This window comes from Callorhinus ursinus, unplaced genomic scaffold (assembly GCF_003265705.2).
Source record: "Callorhinus ursinus isolate GAN/ISIS: 27379988/994484 unplaced genomic scaffold, GSC_fseal_2.0 scaffold10, whole genome shotgun sequence".
In the NCBI taxonomy this organism is placed as follows: domain Eukaryota; kingdom Metazoa; phylum Chordata; class Mammalia; order Carnivora; family Otariidae; genus Callorhinus; species Callorhinus ursinus.
Genome location: NW_027397072.1, coordinates 50,301,641 through 50,318,771, shown reverse-complemented (window position 1 = coordinate 50,318,771; position 17,131 = coordinate 50,301,641). Strand labels below are relative to the sequence as shown.

The window sequence follows — 17,131 nt, the reverse complement described above, 5'->3', positions numbered from 1 at the left end:
CCCCTGGATGTCAGAGAATTTTAACTTTTCTTTTAAGACCAATAATGTTACTAGAATATGTTGGGGTCTTCATTGTTCTAGGTCAATAATCTCGGCTGCTATGTGGTATGCTTTTTCAATATGCAGTTTTAAGTCTTTTCAGGAAATTTTCAGGAAAATTTTGGTTTTTGCTGTTTGTTTTGTTTGATTTTTAATCTATAGGGTGTAGCATTCGTTCTATGTCCTTGCTTTGATTTTCTTCCTTAAGCATTCCCATTACCTTTGTGTTTGATCTCCTTTACCTTTCTTCCTTCCTTTTTATTTCTCTTCATTTCTTGTTGATTTTAAATTTTTTCTTCTTTTTTACTTTCTATTTTTCTTTAGCAGCATTGACTTGCTCGTGTATTCTTTGTAGTTTAGCCTTCATTTCTGAAATGATTTCTTCCTTTTGATTCTTGTTCTTTATTGAATTCCGTAACCTCATTTCTGAATTTTTCTAATTCTGATTTAAATTGGACTTTTTCTGGTGTGTGTGTGGTTTCTTTTTCGTTTCTTTTTAAGTAGGCTCCACAGTCATTGTGGAGCCCAGTGAGGGGCTTGAACTCACCACCCTGAGATTGAAACCTGAGCTGAGATAAGGAGTTGGATGCTTGACTGACTGAACTACCCAGGCACCCCTGTGTGTGTGTTTTCTACCATTTTCTTCATGATTTTCATTTTGAAGTAGTAGGTTACAATTTTTACCTGTTTTGCACCTTTTTGGCAGGATTTCATTGTCTTTTGGGATGTTATTCTGCTCCTTATCATCTTTTTTCTTATAGTAATTTTGTGTGGGATTTGACCTTGATACTATTCCCTTTCTTATTTTTATGCGAAATTAGTTTTCCTGGTCTTAAAAAAAAAAAAAATGGAGTTCAGGAAAGCTTTTCTAATTTCATAGAGCTCCCTCTTCTGTTGTTTTTGTATAGTGTTCAAAAACATGGTGGCTTGCTTTCTGGGATTTTTCTGGCACAGTTCCCCTCCCCCATTTAGGTCTCGTCTGTTTATTTTTTTATGCCATATTTGGGACATACTTATACTAAAAAAAATTATTCATTGTTTATCTGAAATTCAAATTTAATTGGGAATTCTGCATTTTCATTTGCCAAATCCGGCAAATCCAAACCTTAGTTTAGAATATTTTCCATGTGCTTTGGTTTTGCTATCTAGTTGTTCTGCTGCTTTTATGTGGAGATTTGTAGAGATTGAATAACTTTGTGCCGCTGCTATGGCCACCTTCCCAGAATCCATCCCATAAATTTCAAATGTAGTCTTCTTTCTTTTTTTCTTCCCTCTCTTGGTATAGTCCTTCCTTCCCTCACACATATATCACTCCATATCTGTCCAGATAACCCATGTTCTAAACCTGGTGTATATTTCTTCTATGGTTTTTTTTATTATATTCATATAATCATATACACATATGCATTATATATAGTTTCTTTTAGTTTTCTAAACAAAAACAAGATCACATAATATACATTTGTCTCTATCTTGTTTTTCTCAGTCAAAATCATCCTGAGGAAATCCCTCCCAGTCACCTTATGGAACTCTATTTCTTGGGGCGCCTGGGTGGCTCCGTCGTTAAGTGTCTGCCTTCAGCTCAGGTCATGATCCAGGGTCCTGGGATCGAGCCCCCACATCGGGCTCCCTGCTCGGCGGGAAAGCTGCTTCTCCCTCTCCCACTCCCCCTGCCTGTGTTCCCTCTCTCGCTGTGTCTCTCTCTGTCAAATAAATAAATAAAATCTTAAAAAAAAAGAACTCTACTTCTTCTTTATAATAATAGCACTCAGAGATCTACATGCACTGTAATGAATTCAACCATGTTCTTAGTGTTGGGCCTTCACTTTGTTTACGGATTTTTGTTGCTTACAAAAGTATCTGTAATAAACATTCTTACATAGATCTTTACATGTGAGTGCTTTTGTTTCTGTGAGATAGACTTCCAGGAGTACATTTGCTGGACAAAAGGTGTTTCTGATTGTTGCAGGAATGAAGATGGAGTCATTCAATATCCATAGCCTCCCACTTCTAGCCTTTCTCATAAAAGAGAGGTTGGAAAATTAAAACAACAAAATTCCAGGCTTTGAACAATTCATCCAAGTAAATACACCTGTGCAGTATTAGATGCTAGAAGTGAGCAGTATAGGAAGTAGCCATACATATCAGGCAGTGGAAGCATTTGATTCTTTTGGGGAAAGCTGTATTGGAGATCTCTCCTGCTGTCTTCTTTTTTTTTTTAAGATTTATTTGCCTGACAGAGAGAGACACAGCAAGAGAGGGAACACAAGCAGGGGGAGTGGGAGAGGGAGAAGCAGGCTTCCCGCAGAGCAGGGAGCCTGATGCGGGACTCGATCCCAGGACACTGGGATCATGACCCGAGCCAAAGGCAGACGCTAAACGACTGAGCCACCCAGGTGCCCCTCCTTCCTGCTGTCTTGTCCCTAGCCTCATACATGTCTGTCAAAGGTAGTGGTAGCTGTAGGCTTTCCATTGGGACCTTCCATGTGAGATTGGGTGTTTCTCCTGGCTGCATTATCACCCAAAATTTCTTGTCTATTCTTATAGATAATATTCTACAATAAATCTCTCTCCATTGAAACATACTGGAGTATATTCTGTTGGCTGAAACAAATAACTCCGACCGGTGCTGGCTGTGATTGCAGGCAATAATACCTTACTAAGATGGAAAGGTGAGATTGGTTATCTGACCTGGTTGTAGTTGAAAGCTGTGATGATCTGTTTAACATCAGAAGATGGGTTGCTGGCATGGTACATGGTACACAGTGGTGAGCCATTACTTTAATTGTCATCTGTGGTTATATGGAGTGACGTCCATATTGAAGACAATGCCTTAATGATCAAAGTGGTTACTGTGATCCATGTGAAAGGCATATGGAATATAAAGGCTATGGCTTAGTCTGGCTATTTTTTTAACTGGGCTTAAAGAAAGAAAATGAAAGTCTTAGGGTTTTCAATTCTTGCCTCAAGCTATGGTTAGAGAACCAGGGAGTTCCCGTGACTGCCCTAAAAGAATCTCTTCATGTGGTCCCACGTGGCTGAGGTTAACTGGGTTGCTGGATTAACATAGGTTGAACCCACAGTCTTATCTAATCTTTTAGATAAAAGTTAGGGCATAGAATGGGAAAGAGTGGTAACATGAAATTTGGAATGGGGAAATTTGGGATCTGGCTGATACCAAGTACCTCAAACCTCACTGAGCCTATCTTGATAGCAAAAGAATACTACTGTCTCCTTGCCTTTGTCTGATGCTTGAAGCCTTTCTTATGACCTCACATGAGATAGTTTCCTTGCAAGTGGATGCCAATTCTCCTCATACCCTTTCCACCCCTCTCATTACATCCAGACATATATGAGTCATGGTGGCTTATGTTCCACAGGACCAACTGAAGTCAGATGTTACTTAGTAAAAGAATTGCAACATTTTGCTAATTTATTTCAGTAGGACATGGCTAATATATGTGGACATGGAGTTCAAGAGATTAGGGACACAATTTTACGATGGCCTAAATTTGCTTAGTTTTAGAGGATCTATCTGCTTGGTCAGCTGTTGGAAGCCTGGTGTGGTGTATGATATATGAAGTTGAGATACCAGAAACTCTTTGATTTGATATAGAAAAATCCAAAGACTTTAGTAGTTTGGAATTTTTGAGTAGATTTATTAAATGTGGATTTATCATTCACTCACCTTTCCTGAGCCAAGAAGGCTCAGAGAACATTCCCTTCATTATGGCATAGAAATATATACTGGTGAGAAGAGCCCTATATTTTTATGAGGTACAAGTAATTGTCCTCTGTAGACTGAGGATGAAGGGGGATTTTCGGCTACTGAAATGTACTCCTTGATTTCAATGGAGATAATCATATCCCAGAATGGTGGAGGCCATAGAGTGGCACTTACCCAACAAAGAAATGTGAGCATGGCTACCATAAAAGGCAGCAGGGCTAGAGTGGTAATCAGAATAGTTTGACCTATAGGAAATTTTGATGGTGGCCAACATGGGATACTCAGGGCCAAAACAGACAGCTCAGTAAGGTTCTACTTAAACCGTGTAACTGGGGGAAAAAAACACCTTTTGGTGTACAAAAAGAATCCTGACTTAAGCCATCACAATGAAGAGTCATGGCCTCTTACCCTTTTTCCATTTTCTGAGTCAATTCAATGTCCCAGGGCCCCTTGATGGATGGAGAGATCAGGAACTCTTGAGGAAGGACTGTGTGATAACTGTTATTCCTAGACTTCCCTGGAAAGACTTGTGCCTATTTACCATGGTAACTTAGCCTGATGAAAGAGAAATATATCCAGACCTCCCAGGAATTATTAGTTACTGCCTCTGAGCCAGAATTAATCCCTAAGGAACCTGAATTCCACTGTGGTCCACCAGTCAAGACAGGGCTTATAAGAGCTAGGAGATGAAGGTTTGGCTACCATTCTTCTCATAGGGGTCAAGTGGATCTTCAAATCCTTCCTGTTTATTTTCCAAGTTCCTGAGTTTATAGTTGGAGTAGAAATACTCAGGTACTGGGAGGAGAATATACATGTACATTGCTCTCTGACCCATGAAATCTTGTCTACTATGGTAGAAAGGACCAAATGGAAGTTCCTGGAGATTGCCTTCCCTATCCAAATTATAAACTAAACACAATATCATGTCACTTGGGGGAATTTCTATAATTAGGCATCATCAAAGACTTGAAATATTTGTAAGTGATGACTCTTATTACATCACTTCACTCATCTGTTCGAAGTGTGTCTTGGATAATGTTATTGGATGACTATAAGCTTAATCAAGTGTAACTTCAATTGTAGCTGCCGATTCAAATGTGATCTCTTTGCTGGAGGAAAAATCAACTCAGCTCCTGGTACCTGGTAGGCTGCTATTGATCTTTTTTCTATCACCCAATAAGCAGAGACTAGGAGAGGAAATTGCTTTCACCTGGAAGGTCCGTTGTATATTCTCTTGGCTCAGTGCTACTTCAGTGTAGCATTGGATCATAATTTGGTCTTTATGCTTACTCACCATCCTATTGGATATTGCTTTGATCCAATAAATTTATGACATTCATTCTGATAGGACTAGGGAGCAGGATGTAGCAGTTATCCTCAGTTCTCTGATTAAATATATATATACTAGAAAGTGGGAAATCCCACAAAAATTCCAAGGTATCACTTCAAGGAAGTGTCCGGGAATCCAGTGGCCTGAGGAATGTGGAGATGTTACCTTCAAAAAAAAAAATAAGTAGCAAGAAAAACAAACAACAACAACAAAAACAATCCATCTTGCGTCTGTACCTTTAAGAAAAATGTATGCTATAAAGCAGATCATTCCGGATTTTTGAGACAAGATATGCCACATTTACTGAGTAACCTGTACTCCAACCCGTTGACAAAGTAACCTGGAAGGGTTACATGATTTGAGTCAAGTCCGGAATAAGAAAAAAACTTCAGCTTCTTGAAACTGCTCTGGCATCTAGCTTCTTATGACCCAAAGTATCCAGTGGTGCTCAAATTATCTGTGGCCAACTGAGATGTTGTTTAAAGTTTGTGAAAAGCCCAGATAGAGGATTCACAGTGTAGCAACCATCAAGGGGATCAGTGAGTTGACATAGAAATTTTGTACTCACGGGAATAGAAATGTATTGCATAGTCCAAGTTATCCTCACTGGTTTATCATATATAAATTTCTTTTATATGTATACACATGTAGACAAACATATGCATATATAAAACAGAATTTCTGTCTACCTATGCCACATATTAACATTTGTAATTTCTTTTTCTGATTATAAAAGCACCATGAAAATGAAGCTATTAGTGGATTAATTTAACCATCAGTGGAAATGACTCATCCTAAAGGAGAGTTTGCCACCAGGAGTCAACTGCAGGTTATAGTTAGCTTCCAGAAGCCAGCTGAGAAAGGAAATTAAAGGTTCTCCAGTAGGCAGACATCTTTATCAGCTCCAGTGAAACCAAATTTATTCTGAAGTTCTATTCGGAATCTTTTGACCAGCCAGTTCAATGCAATCTCCATTGATTTTGTTCAACAATGTTTACCAAGCACCACCTTATATGCCAGATGCTGTTTTAGGCACTAGGCACAGAGTGGTGTGCAAAACAGATAAAATCCATTCTCTCATGCAGCTTGTATCCTAGTGGGGGGAGACAATAAACAAACAAATGTTGAGTGGTGATAAGTTGTAAGAAGTAAAAGAAAGCATTGGTGATTATACTAGGTTATCAGAGAAGGGCTCTCTGATAAAGCAAGCCAACTCTGTGGAAGTGTGTTCCAGGCCCTGGGAACAGCAGCAGATGCTAGGGCTCTGAGGTGGGTGTGGGCTTGCGTATTGAGGAACAGTGAGGAGGCCAGCGTGGCTTAAGTAGGTGAGGAAGAGGGATGGGCAGGAGTTTAAATCTAGAGGTATCTGGGTAGGAGCCAGATCATGAGGCTTTTGTAGACCATGGTTAGGACTTTGGATTTTATTCTGAATGAGACTGAAAGTCCTTGTAGGACTTTGAATAAAGACATGAAATACTCTGATTAATTATTTAACTGGACTGATCACTCTTGTTCCCCTGTAGAGAATGGTCTATCATGGAAACTCGTTCCATATCTTTTAAGTTTCATCCTCAGCCACATAAAAGAATGCAAACTCTTTTAATTTCCCCTTGCTACAAGGCTTTCATCTGCACATTTCTGCACGTCTTCTTTGGCTAGAGGCGCCTGGGTGTCTCAGTTGGTTAAGTGTCTGCCTTTGGCTCAGGGCATGGTCCCAGAGTCCTGGGATCGAGCCCTGCATTGGGCTCCCTGCTGAGCAGGGAGCCTGCTTCTCCCTCTGCCTCTGCCGTTCCCCCTGCTTGTGCTCTCTCACACTCTGTCAAATAAATAAATTAAAAAAACATTTTTTTAAGTCTTCTTTGGCTTGTCCTTCAATGCTGACCTCCTTCCTCCAAACCTGTGCTAAAATTGTAGACAAACTTCCCTGCCCCCACAGCCTCTTACCTCAACCCATCCTTAACTGACACCTAGCTTGCTCCTGAGGATACAGCTGTCCTTGCAGCTTCTGCAAGGGAAGTTGAGTTTCCTATGTTCCGCTTAAAAGAGGGCTAGGATTTGTGTTGTGCCTGCTCATACTACTCCACTGGAAGCTTCTACACTGTATGGTTCAACAGGAAGGATCATGGACCATGTAGTCAGACAAACTGGGCTTAAAGCTACATTGCACCCCCTCTTACTGGCTGGGTTATATTGGGAAAATGATTTAACTTATCTGAACCTTGATGTCCTCATCTGTAAAATGCTTTGCTGAATTGTTGTGAAGATTAGAAGAGACAATTATTATAAAATACCCATCACAGTGCTTGGTGCTCAACAAGCCTTAGGCTTCCTTTCCTTCCGGCCCCTCCCCTCCTTTTTTTTTTTTTTTAAGATTTTCTTTATTTATTTGACAGAAAAAGAGAGAGAGAGTGTGCACAAGTAGGGGGAGTGGCAGGCAGAGGGAGAGGGAGAAGCAGGCTCCCTGCTGAGCAGAGAGTCAGACGTGGGGTTTGATCCCAGGACCCTGGGATCTTGATCTGAGCTGAAGGCAGACGCTTAACTGACTGAGCCACCCAGGCGCTGCCGCTCCTTTTTAAAAAAATATTTTATTTATTTGAGAGAGAGAGTGAGTGGGAGTGGGAGGGAGAGGAAGAGAGAATCCCAAGCCAACTCCCTGCTGAGCACAGAGCCTGACACAGAGCTCTATCTCAGGACTGAGAGATCATGACTTGAGCTGAGATCGAGACTCAGCTGCTCAACCAGCTGAGCTACCCAGGAACCCCTCTCTGTCCCTTTGATGTCCACATGGTCCTCCTTGTGACTTATCTGGATAATGTGCAGAAAGAATGTGGCACCTGACTCACCTTCTTTCTCATTCAGCTCTGTTTCTATCCCAGGGGTTTTTAATAAATACACGGGGAGACTTATTTCAGGAACTTTCTCCTGTAGCCACACCTTGGGCATTTTAAACTCCTGTAGCCAAATCTTGGACCTTTACAACTGCAATATTTTGGTCTCCAGCCAAGACCTCCTATTTCTCCATTCATCCCTTTATTTGTCTAACCATCTTGTGCATATAGTCTCTCAGTGCTTTTTCTCTGAGTCTGACAGCTGCATCCTGGGGCTCTCTACCTTCTCCCCTATTTGGCCTACACTTCCTTCTGTGGATCAGTGACAGGTTTTGGTCTCAACTGACAGAAGCTGATGCTGGCTAACTTCGGCAGAAAAGGAACTTACTAGAAGGATATTGTGGGACCCATAGAACCAGTGGGGAAGCTGGAAACGAGGCTTAGGCTTCGAAAAGGGGTGGTATTGTATGTTAGGTTCATCATTCAGTAAATATTTATTTCCTGTATTCCATCAACCTCCATAGGAGAGATAAGATGTCAAATTTAGCCATGTGAGGTGCTTTGGGCAATGATGTATGGGAGAAAGTGACAATGTGACTGTGGCCTTAAGAGGCATTTGTGTTTCCACTCACTTTTGAGAGCTTCTTCCTACCTCCCTCACGGAAGGAGCATTCTTTGAGTAATGGGCTGGTCCCCAAAGAATGGAAGACTTGTGGACTATAGTCACCCCAACTAACTCATATACTGCAGCCTGAAACAGATTATCTCCAGACAACCAGCTGGTGCATGAGCAAGAAACAGCACTTTTTATTATAAATTGCTGAGATTTTGTGATTTTTACCTGCACTGAGTATGAGTAGCTGACCAAGAAAGGCAAGAACCAAGGAACACTGGAGAACAGAACCCATGACTGAGGTCATGTTCCCTTGTTTGTTGCTACTGCTGAACTCTTTTTTTTGGTTAATTTTTATTTATTTATTTGAGAGGGTGGGAGCACGAGCAGGGAGAAGGGCAAGAGAGAGGCAGAGAGAGAATCTCAAGCTGACTCGTGCTGAGCATGGAGCCTGACGTGGGGCACGATCTCATGACCCTGAGATCATAACCTGAGCTGAAATCGAGAGTTAGCTGCCTAACTGACCAAGTCACTCAGGTGCCCCAACCCAACCCATTTCTTTACCCTGCAGTTCAGGGAGACAAGAACCTCTTGAAATTTCTATCATTTTGGGGCTTTAATGTGCCTCTGAGCCATCTGGGTATTTTGTTAAAGTACAGGTTTGGAGGTCCGAACAGGGCCTGAGAGTTCACATTTCTAAGAACTTCTCAGGTGATGCTACCAGTCCCCAGACTATGCTTTTGAGTAGTACAGTTCTGAATTGTTTCTGTTTCACTCCCTTAAGTGTCAGAGTCACACATGGGAACATCCACAGGTGTCAATCTAGGCCACATGTCCATGCCTTGGCTGCTAGGTGGCAGGTAGGGGGAAGATTTTCTATAGTTGGTGGAGAAGCACTGTATTGTCCTTGATATTGCACAGAGAAAAGAAGGGAGTGGTTCTCAACCATTATGGTGCATCAACATTACTTGGGGGTCAGAGGTATCAAGTGCTAGTTTAAAGATCAGATTCCTGGGCACCAACCCAGACTTCCTAAATCTTATTCTCTGGGTGATAGCAGCTGGGATTCTTCATAAAACATATACTTCAGGTGACTCTAATGAAGATGGTCTGCAGACCACATTTTGATTAACATGAATAAAAACCAGGGAACATGAATTCAGTCAACTTCTTGCTCCAGTTGCCTGAGCAAAAGATCTTTGTTGATACCTGTCTTCTCTCTCCTCTATGAGAAAGTCATACTTCTATTTGAGGGTAATCCTTCCACTTGAATCCCCTGTCATCCTCTCTGCTTTTATCAATTATCTTTTTGTTTTCTAGCTTCAATGTCCTTTTTTCCTTTGGGTCAATCTTCTCAGCATAGTAATAAACTCAGTTGTAGTCCATATTAAAAAACAAAACAAAACTCTTGTCATGGTTTCTTTCCTGTTCTAGCTACTACCTTATTCCTTTTTTTTTTCTTTTCATGACCAAAATCCTCCTTTCTATACTCAATGTCTTACCTTCCTCACCTCCAATCATTTCCCAACTGTTGCATCTGGAGTCCACCATTCCAGCAAAATAATTTCTTGTGCAAGTTACCAATAATTCTTTAATGTCAATTTCATTAGGTGCTTTTCAGTTCTTATTTTGTCTTTCTGTTGCATTTGATGCTTTTGGCCTCTTCCATCTTAAAACTATAGTTGACCCTGGAACAATGCTGGGATTAGGGGAGCCTCCCCACCACGCAGTTGAAAATCAATGTATGACTTGACTCCTCAAAAACTTAACTACTAATAGCCTACTGCTGATCAGAAGGAGTGTTATTGATAACCTAATCAGTTAACACATATTTTGGGGATACCTGGGTGGCTCAGTTGGTTAAGCGTCCTGGGATAGAGTAGCATATAGGGCTCCTTGCTTGGCGGGGAGCCTGCTTCTCCCTCTGCCTCTCTGCCTGCCACTCCTCCTGCTTGTGCTCTCTCTCTCTCTCTCTGACAAATAAATAAAATCTAAAAAAAAATCAACACGTATTTTTTATGTTCTATGTATTATGTATTGTATTCTTACAATGAAGTAAGCTGGCGAATAGAAAGTGTTATCAAGAAAATCATAAAGAAGAGAAAGTACTTTTATAGTACTGTACTGTATTTACCCCCCCAAAATCCGTGTATAAGTGGATCTGTGCAGTCCAGACCTGTGTTGCTTCAGAGTCAACTGTATTTGATTTCCCATACTCTATCTTACCGCTCTTGTGTTCTCTTCCTATCTCTCTGGTAGTTTCTTCTCAGTCTGTGCTCTCCTCTTCCTCTTTTGGAATGTGCATATTATTCAGGGTTCCATCCTTGGCCCATTTCTGTTTTATACGGAGTTGCGACCTTCTCTAACACCTATGTGCTTGCTGTCAGCCACCCACACCTCCCTCTTCCCCGAGTCCCAGACCTGTATCCACAACTGCTACCCGAACATCCTGAACTGGATATCTTTCAGGCAACTAAAATTCAATACGCTAAGGATTGAACTCATGACCTTTCCCTAAAGACCTGCATGTTTCTACTTCTGTATTTCCTTCATCAGCTTGGCTGCCCAAACTAAAATGGGGGATTTATCTTACTCTTTCCTCCTACCCCTCCTCCCCACACCCAGTCACCAGGTCCTACTGATGTCATCTCCATGTGGCTTTTGCATCTGCCCTCTCCTATCTCCACGCCACTATCTGCATCCTGTCATTCATCATCTAAAGTATTGTTGTTATTTCCTTATTGATCTCCTTTTCTCTACCAGGGCCATCCTCCAAACCATCCTGTGTCTTGGGTCCTAAGGAGAGTGGCTGAAAAGATATAGGGACATATTGGTGTAACTCAAGGATACAGCCATTTGTTTAAAGGGTGGTGTAGTTGAAGGAGAACTCCAGTTTGTTCTCTGCTCAGAGTCAGGAGACATCAGTTTGTCTTTCAGACTGTCAACTTGGAATGTGGAAGCTGCTGAAAAGACTTATATATTTCAGCTGTAAAATTAAGAGCAGTAGCCAGGGTTTGAGAAAAACACACCAGAGAGTATTGTTTTCCTTCCCTCTCCTTTTCTTTTCTTTTCTTTCTTTTTTATTTTACTTATTTACCTGAGAGAGAAAGCACAAGTAGAGGGAGCAGCAGAGAGAGAGAGAGGGAGAAGCCTCAAATCGTGGGGCTCTAGGCGCCTGGGTGGCTCAGATGGTTAAGCGTCTGCCTTCGGCTCAGGTCATGATCCCAGGGTCCTGGGATCAAGTTCCGCGTCAGGCTCCCTGCTCCTTGAGAGCCTGCTTCTCTCTTTGCCTCTCTCTCTCTCTCTCTTTCATGAATAAATAAATACAATCTTTAAAAAAAAAATCATGGGGCTCGATTCAGGACCCTGGGATCAGAGCTGAGCGGAAGGCAGACACTTAACTGACTGAGCCACCCAGGCGCCCCCTTTCTTTCTTTTTTATTTTTTTAAAGATTGTATTTATTTATTTATTTGTCAGAGAGCGAGCTCAAGCAGGGGGAGGGGCAGAGGGAGAAGCAGACTCCCCGCTGAGTAGGGAAACCGATGCAGGACTGGGACTTTATCCCAGGACCCCGGGAATATGACCCGACAAGCCGAAGGCAGATGCTTAATCGACTGAGCCACCCAGGTGTCCCTCTTTCTTTTTTAAAATTGTTTTTTCTTAAGTGGCAGAAGGGCATAGGGAGTCAAAAGTGACAGTATGAAGATAAGGGAGATCATATAGAGAAATCATTCTGTAGTTAATAAAGGTTGTCCAAAACCATAATAGGCAAGATTAGTGGTAGGACAGAGGATGCTGAAGAATCAGAAAATTAATCTTGTTCTGTTGTAATGGGCATAAGCTATCCATTTCTGTAGTCTGCAGCTTCTGGAGAATTCCCAAGAATCTTCAGTTTGAGGTCTTCCAATGGATTAGACATCCAGTATCTCAGAAAAAAATGATGCATGTATTTTTAGTTGGGTAACATGAATCCAAGGATCAATGCCTTTGGAGTTTCACTGTTGGTTTGTTGTTAACTGTGCCTGATGAGGTTTTTCCACTGAGGATCAATGGAAATTTTTTTCTGATTCTTTTTCAGAAGACCGAATCTCTAGATTTCCGATCATGCAGAAGCTGCTTAGGTGGGTGCTTTGTTGCTTTATTGTTGATAAAACAGGAGTTATAGTGTGGGTCCTCTGCAGTAATTAGTCATATCAACTTGTATTAAGGTAGAATCTAGTATTGGAAAGGATTCCCAAATACACGAGGGAACCTGTTATTAACTCAGAAGGAGATAACTTGTGGGTCTTACAATAGATTGATGTCATTGCTATCAAGACAAATGGAACTACTTTGGGCCTTGGAAATTTGAGAGTTTCTGAGAGCTTCAGTAATTAGTTTCAGAATTCCATTAGTTCCCTTTAATTTTCCTGAAATTTGTGGATGATAAGGATAGTGGAGTTTCTAAGTAAATGGTAAAGTTTTACAGAATTATTTAACAACAGTATCACTGAAATGTATGTACCTGTTACTGGAGAGGTACCCTGGGATTTCTCAAGTCAGGAATACAAAATCAAACAATTTTTTTCTATCATTACATCCATAGCTCTCCAGTAAGGAAAAGCCTCAACCTGTCATAAGAAGAGTTGTATTTGAATGTACTCAGTCCATTTAGAGGTGTTCATAGGAGGCCTGAGGCTTTGGGCTCCAGTCTACGTTCTATCTTTATAGTTTTGCTAGAATTGGGTCATTGGCAGATAGGACATACATCGTTGGCGATACCCCTAAAAATTACCCCACCCATGTTGGTTCGATATCATTGTCAGTTTATCTTTGCTATTGTGGATAGATACCATGAGAATTTTCACTGGACTCTAATTATGGCTATCTCCTTAGGTAATAGCAAAGCTTCTCAAGATTCTTTAATTTGCTATTCATTTTACAGGAGTTCCTGAAATAGTCAGGAAATCTCTGTTTCTAAAGCATTTCAAAGTCACTGACTAACCTAAAAATATATGTACTATCAGTACAAATACTTGCCCTTTATCAGCTGATAGGTCTGGGCCAAGGCAATTTACTGGATCTACAGAAGACTTGGGATGGCACTAACTCAGCCAGCCAATTACTAGGTAAGAGACTTTCGGCAAGTTATTTCTCTGAGCACTAGAGTTCTTCAAATATGAAATGGTAATAATACTCATCTCACCGAACTGTGAGCATTTAATGAGTTACTGCACAATAATCAATGAATAATACCTACCACCAAGTCCTCCACGTTGGTTATCTGCTTTAGTCATCACAACCATCCTGTGTGATGGCCTTTTATCATTTTATAGAGGCTCAGCCACACAGCTTTAAGTGGCAATGTCAGGATTCAAACTTCTACTTTTTTCTGATTCCAAGCGTCCGGTTCTTTTTTTTTTTTTCCTTTTAAGATTTTATTTATTTATTTGACAGAGAGAGACACAGGGAGAGAGGGAACACAAGCAGGGGGAGTGGGAGAGGGAGAAGCAGGCCTCTCGCCGAGCAGAGAGCGCGATGCGGGGCTCGATCCCAGGACGCTGGGATCATGACCAGAGCGGAAGGCAGACGTTTAACGACTGAGTCACCGAGGCGCCCCAAGCGTGGGGTTCTTAACCTTTCTACCGCCCCAGACATTTTTCACTGCTGGGTTCAAGTGCCCATCATACAGCCTGTCGCCTAGCAGGCACTCAACCTTTAAAAATTAAGTTTGCAAGTTTGATTATCATAGGTTTGTCCTAGGGTCTGATCTCCCCTCGGTGCATGGGCAAAATTCAGCTTTGGCCTGGCTCAGTCGAACACTAAATTCTCCCCTCCCTCGAGAGGAGCCCAGTCCGGGTTTATTGTGAGCTTTCAGTACTGTGAGCGAGATCCCAGCGAGTGACGAGGGTGACGCCCCTCCCTCGCCAGCCCCCGCCACACCTCCGGCCTCCGCGGGGCGTCCTTAGCAACGCGCGCTTTCACTCCCTGCCCCGCCCAGTTCGTTCTGCGCCGCGCCCCGCGCGAGGCGGTGGCGGTCTTTGCGCCTGCGCGCGGTTGCAACCGCCTGTCAGCTCTCCTCCCCTCCCCTCCCTCCCCTTTCCCCTCTCCCCCTCCTCCTCTGCCTCCTGGAGCGAGACACCAATATGGAGCCTGAAGACCTACCATGGCCCGGCGAGCTCGAGGAGGAGGAGGAGACGGAAGAGGCGGAGGAGCGGGAGAACCTGGACTCTGACGAGGTGGTGATGGTGGAGGAGGTGGAGGAAGAGGAGAGGCGGGAACTGGATTCGCACTTTAACTACGAGAGCCAGCCTCGGGAGAGTACGGACGAAGAGGACGACGAAGAGGCCAAGGCCTGGCTGCAGGCGCACCCCGAACGTCCTTTGCGTCCGTCGTCGCTCTCGAGGCACCGCTACTCGGAGGACAAGCGGACCCGCCCGGAGAAGGTGAGCCGGGCCGGGGAGAGATGGGGGCTGCAGTCGGGCAAGGGTGACGGGGCGTCTTTGCGCGCTCAGCCTGCTCTCTGCCCCGCTGCCTCCTGCTCGCTGCAGGCCACGGTGCCGGACAAATAATAAGCGCGCTTTTAAAGGCTTGTTGGGGCCGTCTCACGTCCTGGGCCTCCATTCTTTCCCAGGTTCTGGCTGACTACGCCAAGTCTCCCATTCTTTATGGCAAAGACCTTTCTTGTTTCCCCCTCTCTGTGGGTCCCGGGCCTTTTGAATTACACCAGCTGTTCCGAGAGTCCTTATTCCCAGCGGGTGTGGGTTAAGCAACGCTTTGGGGAGGAGGTGGAGCTCCTCGTACCCGGCTGGAGGGGAAAAGGGCGTTTGTAGGAGTGGAGAGAGTGGTTGTCCAGGGACTCCCTTGGGGAGACAGGAGATTAGTATGCCTGAAGGGCAGGACTCTCCTTGAGGGACTACAGTGGATTATGGACATTACATGATTAGTCTCCAGAGGCTCCTCACCTGTATTACTTCTCCGGACCCTTGTTTGTAGCAATAAAGGGGAGTCCCCCGTAGGTAGCAGAAGGCTTATGCTGCAGCTCCAGTCTGGAAAACTAGAAAGCACAAGGTAGTACACAAGGGAGAAAGAGTTGATTTTATGGTCAGCTCCTGAAGACCATTTTGAAAATAACTACATTTAATTCATTAGCTTTTCAGGGAGGAAAAAAAAAAAGGTTTGCTATTCAATTTGAATATCAAATCATCAGACATTTATTAAGTTTCTGTTTTGTGCAGGGCACGTCGTGGGGACCAAAAGAAGCCTAGTGTTTATTGTCTAGGACTGCTCTATAGACAAGATATAAACTGTGCAGAGTGAACAAAGTACAAGTGAAAAGACAGAGAAGAGACTTTTTATAGACCTGTGCTGTTCAGCACAGCCATCACTAGCCACATGTGGCTCTTTGCATCTTATTTAGTTAAAATGAAATAAAATTAAAAATTCAGTGCCTCTGTTGTACTAACCACTTTTTTTTTTTTTTAAAGATTTTATTTATTTGACAGAGAAAGACACAGCGAGAGAGGGAACACAAGCAGGGGGAGTGGGAGAGGGAGCAGCAGGCTTCCCGCCCAGCAGGGAGCCTGACGCAGGGCTCGATCCCAGGACCCCAGGATCATGACCTGAGCCGAAGGCAGACGCCCAACGACTGAGCCACCCAGGCGCCCCTGTACTAACCACTTTTTAAGTGCTCAGTAGCCACACTTGACTAGTGGCATTATTGGACAGTGCAGATATAGAATAGTTCTGTCATCACAGAAAGTTCTTTTGGACTTTAATCCTATAGACTGTTGATCATTAAAGAGTAATAGTTATTGTTTTGCCTGGTAAATATTCCATTGGGCACTTAATTCATTGAACATTCGCCATGAGCATTCAGTGTCATGCTGGATGCTGAGGAATCTTGGTGAACCCAAACATTTTTTTTTTAACCTCTGCCTTTCTAGTGTTCAGGTAAGAAGAAGGCAGACAAAATTTAGTTGGCTACATAAATAAGAGTAAAACTGATATGTGCTAATATACTTTGAAAGCATACGGTAAGGGAATCTGACCTTGTTAGCGAAGCTGGCAAAAGTTTCCCAGTGGAAGTTCTGATAGAGCTAACGTCTGACGAAAAAGGTTAACTAGACAAAGGGAAGAGAAAATCTCCCAGTTGAGGGAAAGGCACGTGGAAAGGTGCTGTTGGAGAGAACATGGTGTTTCCAGGGAACCAAAGACCAATGTGGATAAAGGCTTTATCTCTGGAGCTTTGGAACTGTTTAAATGGAATTGTTAAATTTGGGAAATGTTTAAAACATTTTCAATGATAAGATGTGTGTTTCAAAAAGATCACTTTGTTGTAGAGTGGAGAACAGCTTTGACAGCAGGATGGGGTGGGAAGTAGCAGTAAGTCAGGGATGCTAATTATTAAGCCATTGCAGCATTGCCAGGCAAAAGATAATATTTTGGAACCAGAAAGTGTTGGTGGATATAGAAAAAACTAGACTGATTCAAGAAATATTTAAGAGGTAGGGGCACCTGGGTGGTTCAGTTGCTTAAGCGTCTGCCTTCGGCCCAGGTCATGATCTCCAGGTCCTGGGATTAAGCCCCATGTCCGGGGAGGGGGTGGGGATGG

At 42.9% G+C, this 17,131-nt stretch overlaps 1 protein-coding gene across 3 annotated transcripts in view; it reads left to right on the top strand.

The window, feature by feature from the left end:
• Positions 1 to 14,601: 14,601 nt before the first annotated feature.
• ALMS1 (ALMS1 centrosome and basal body associated protein) overlaps positions 14,602 to 17,131 on the top strand; it is a 210,000-nt gene continuing 207,470 nt past the window's right edge. For 2 of the 3 annotated variants that reach the window (XM_073897525.1, XM_073897524.1), the window contains exon 1: positions 14,602 to 14,963. In XM_073897525.1, the coding sequence (XP_073753626.1) occupies positions 14,664 to 14,963 (300 nt within the window). In that variant the 5' untranslated portion in view covers positions 14,602 to 14,663. The remainder of the gene's footprint in view (positions 14,964 to 17,131) is intronic. The other variant, XM_073897523.1, reaches the window with a different exon arrangement.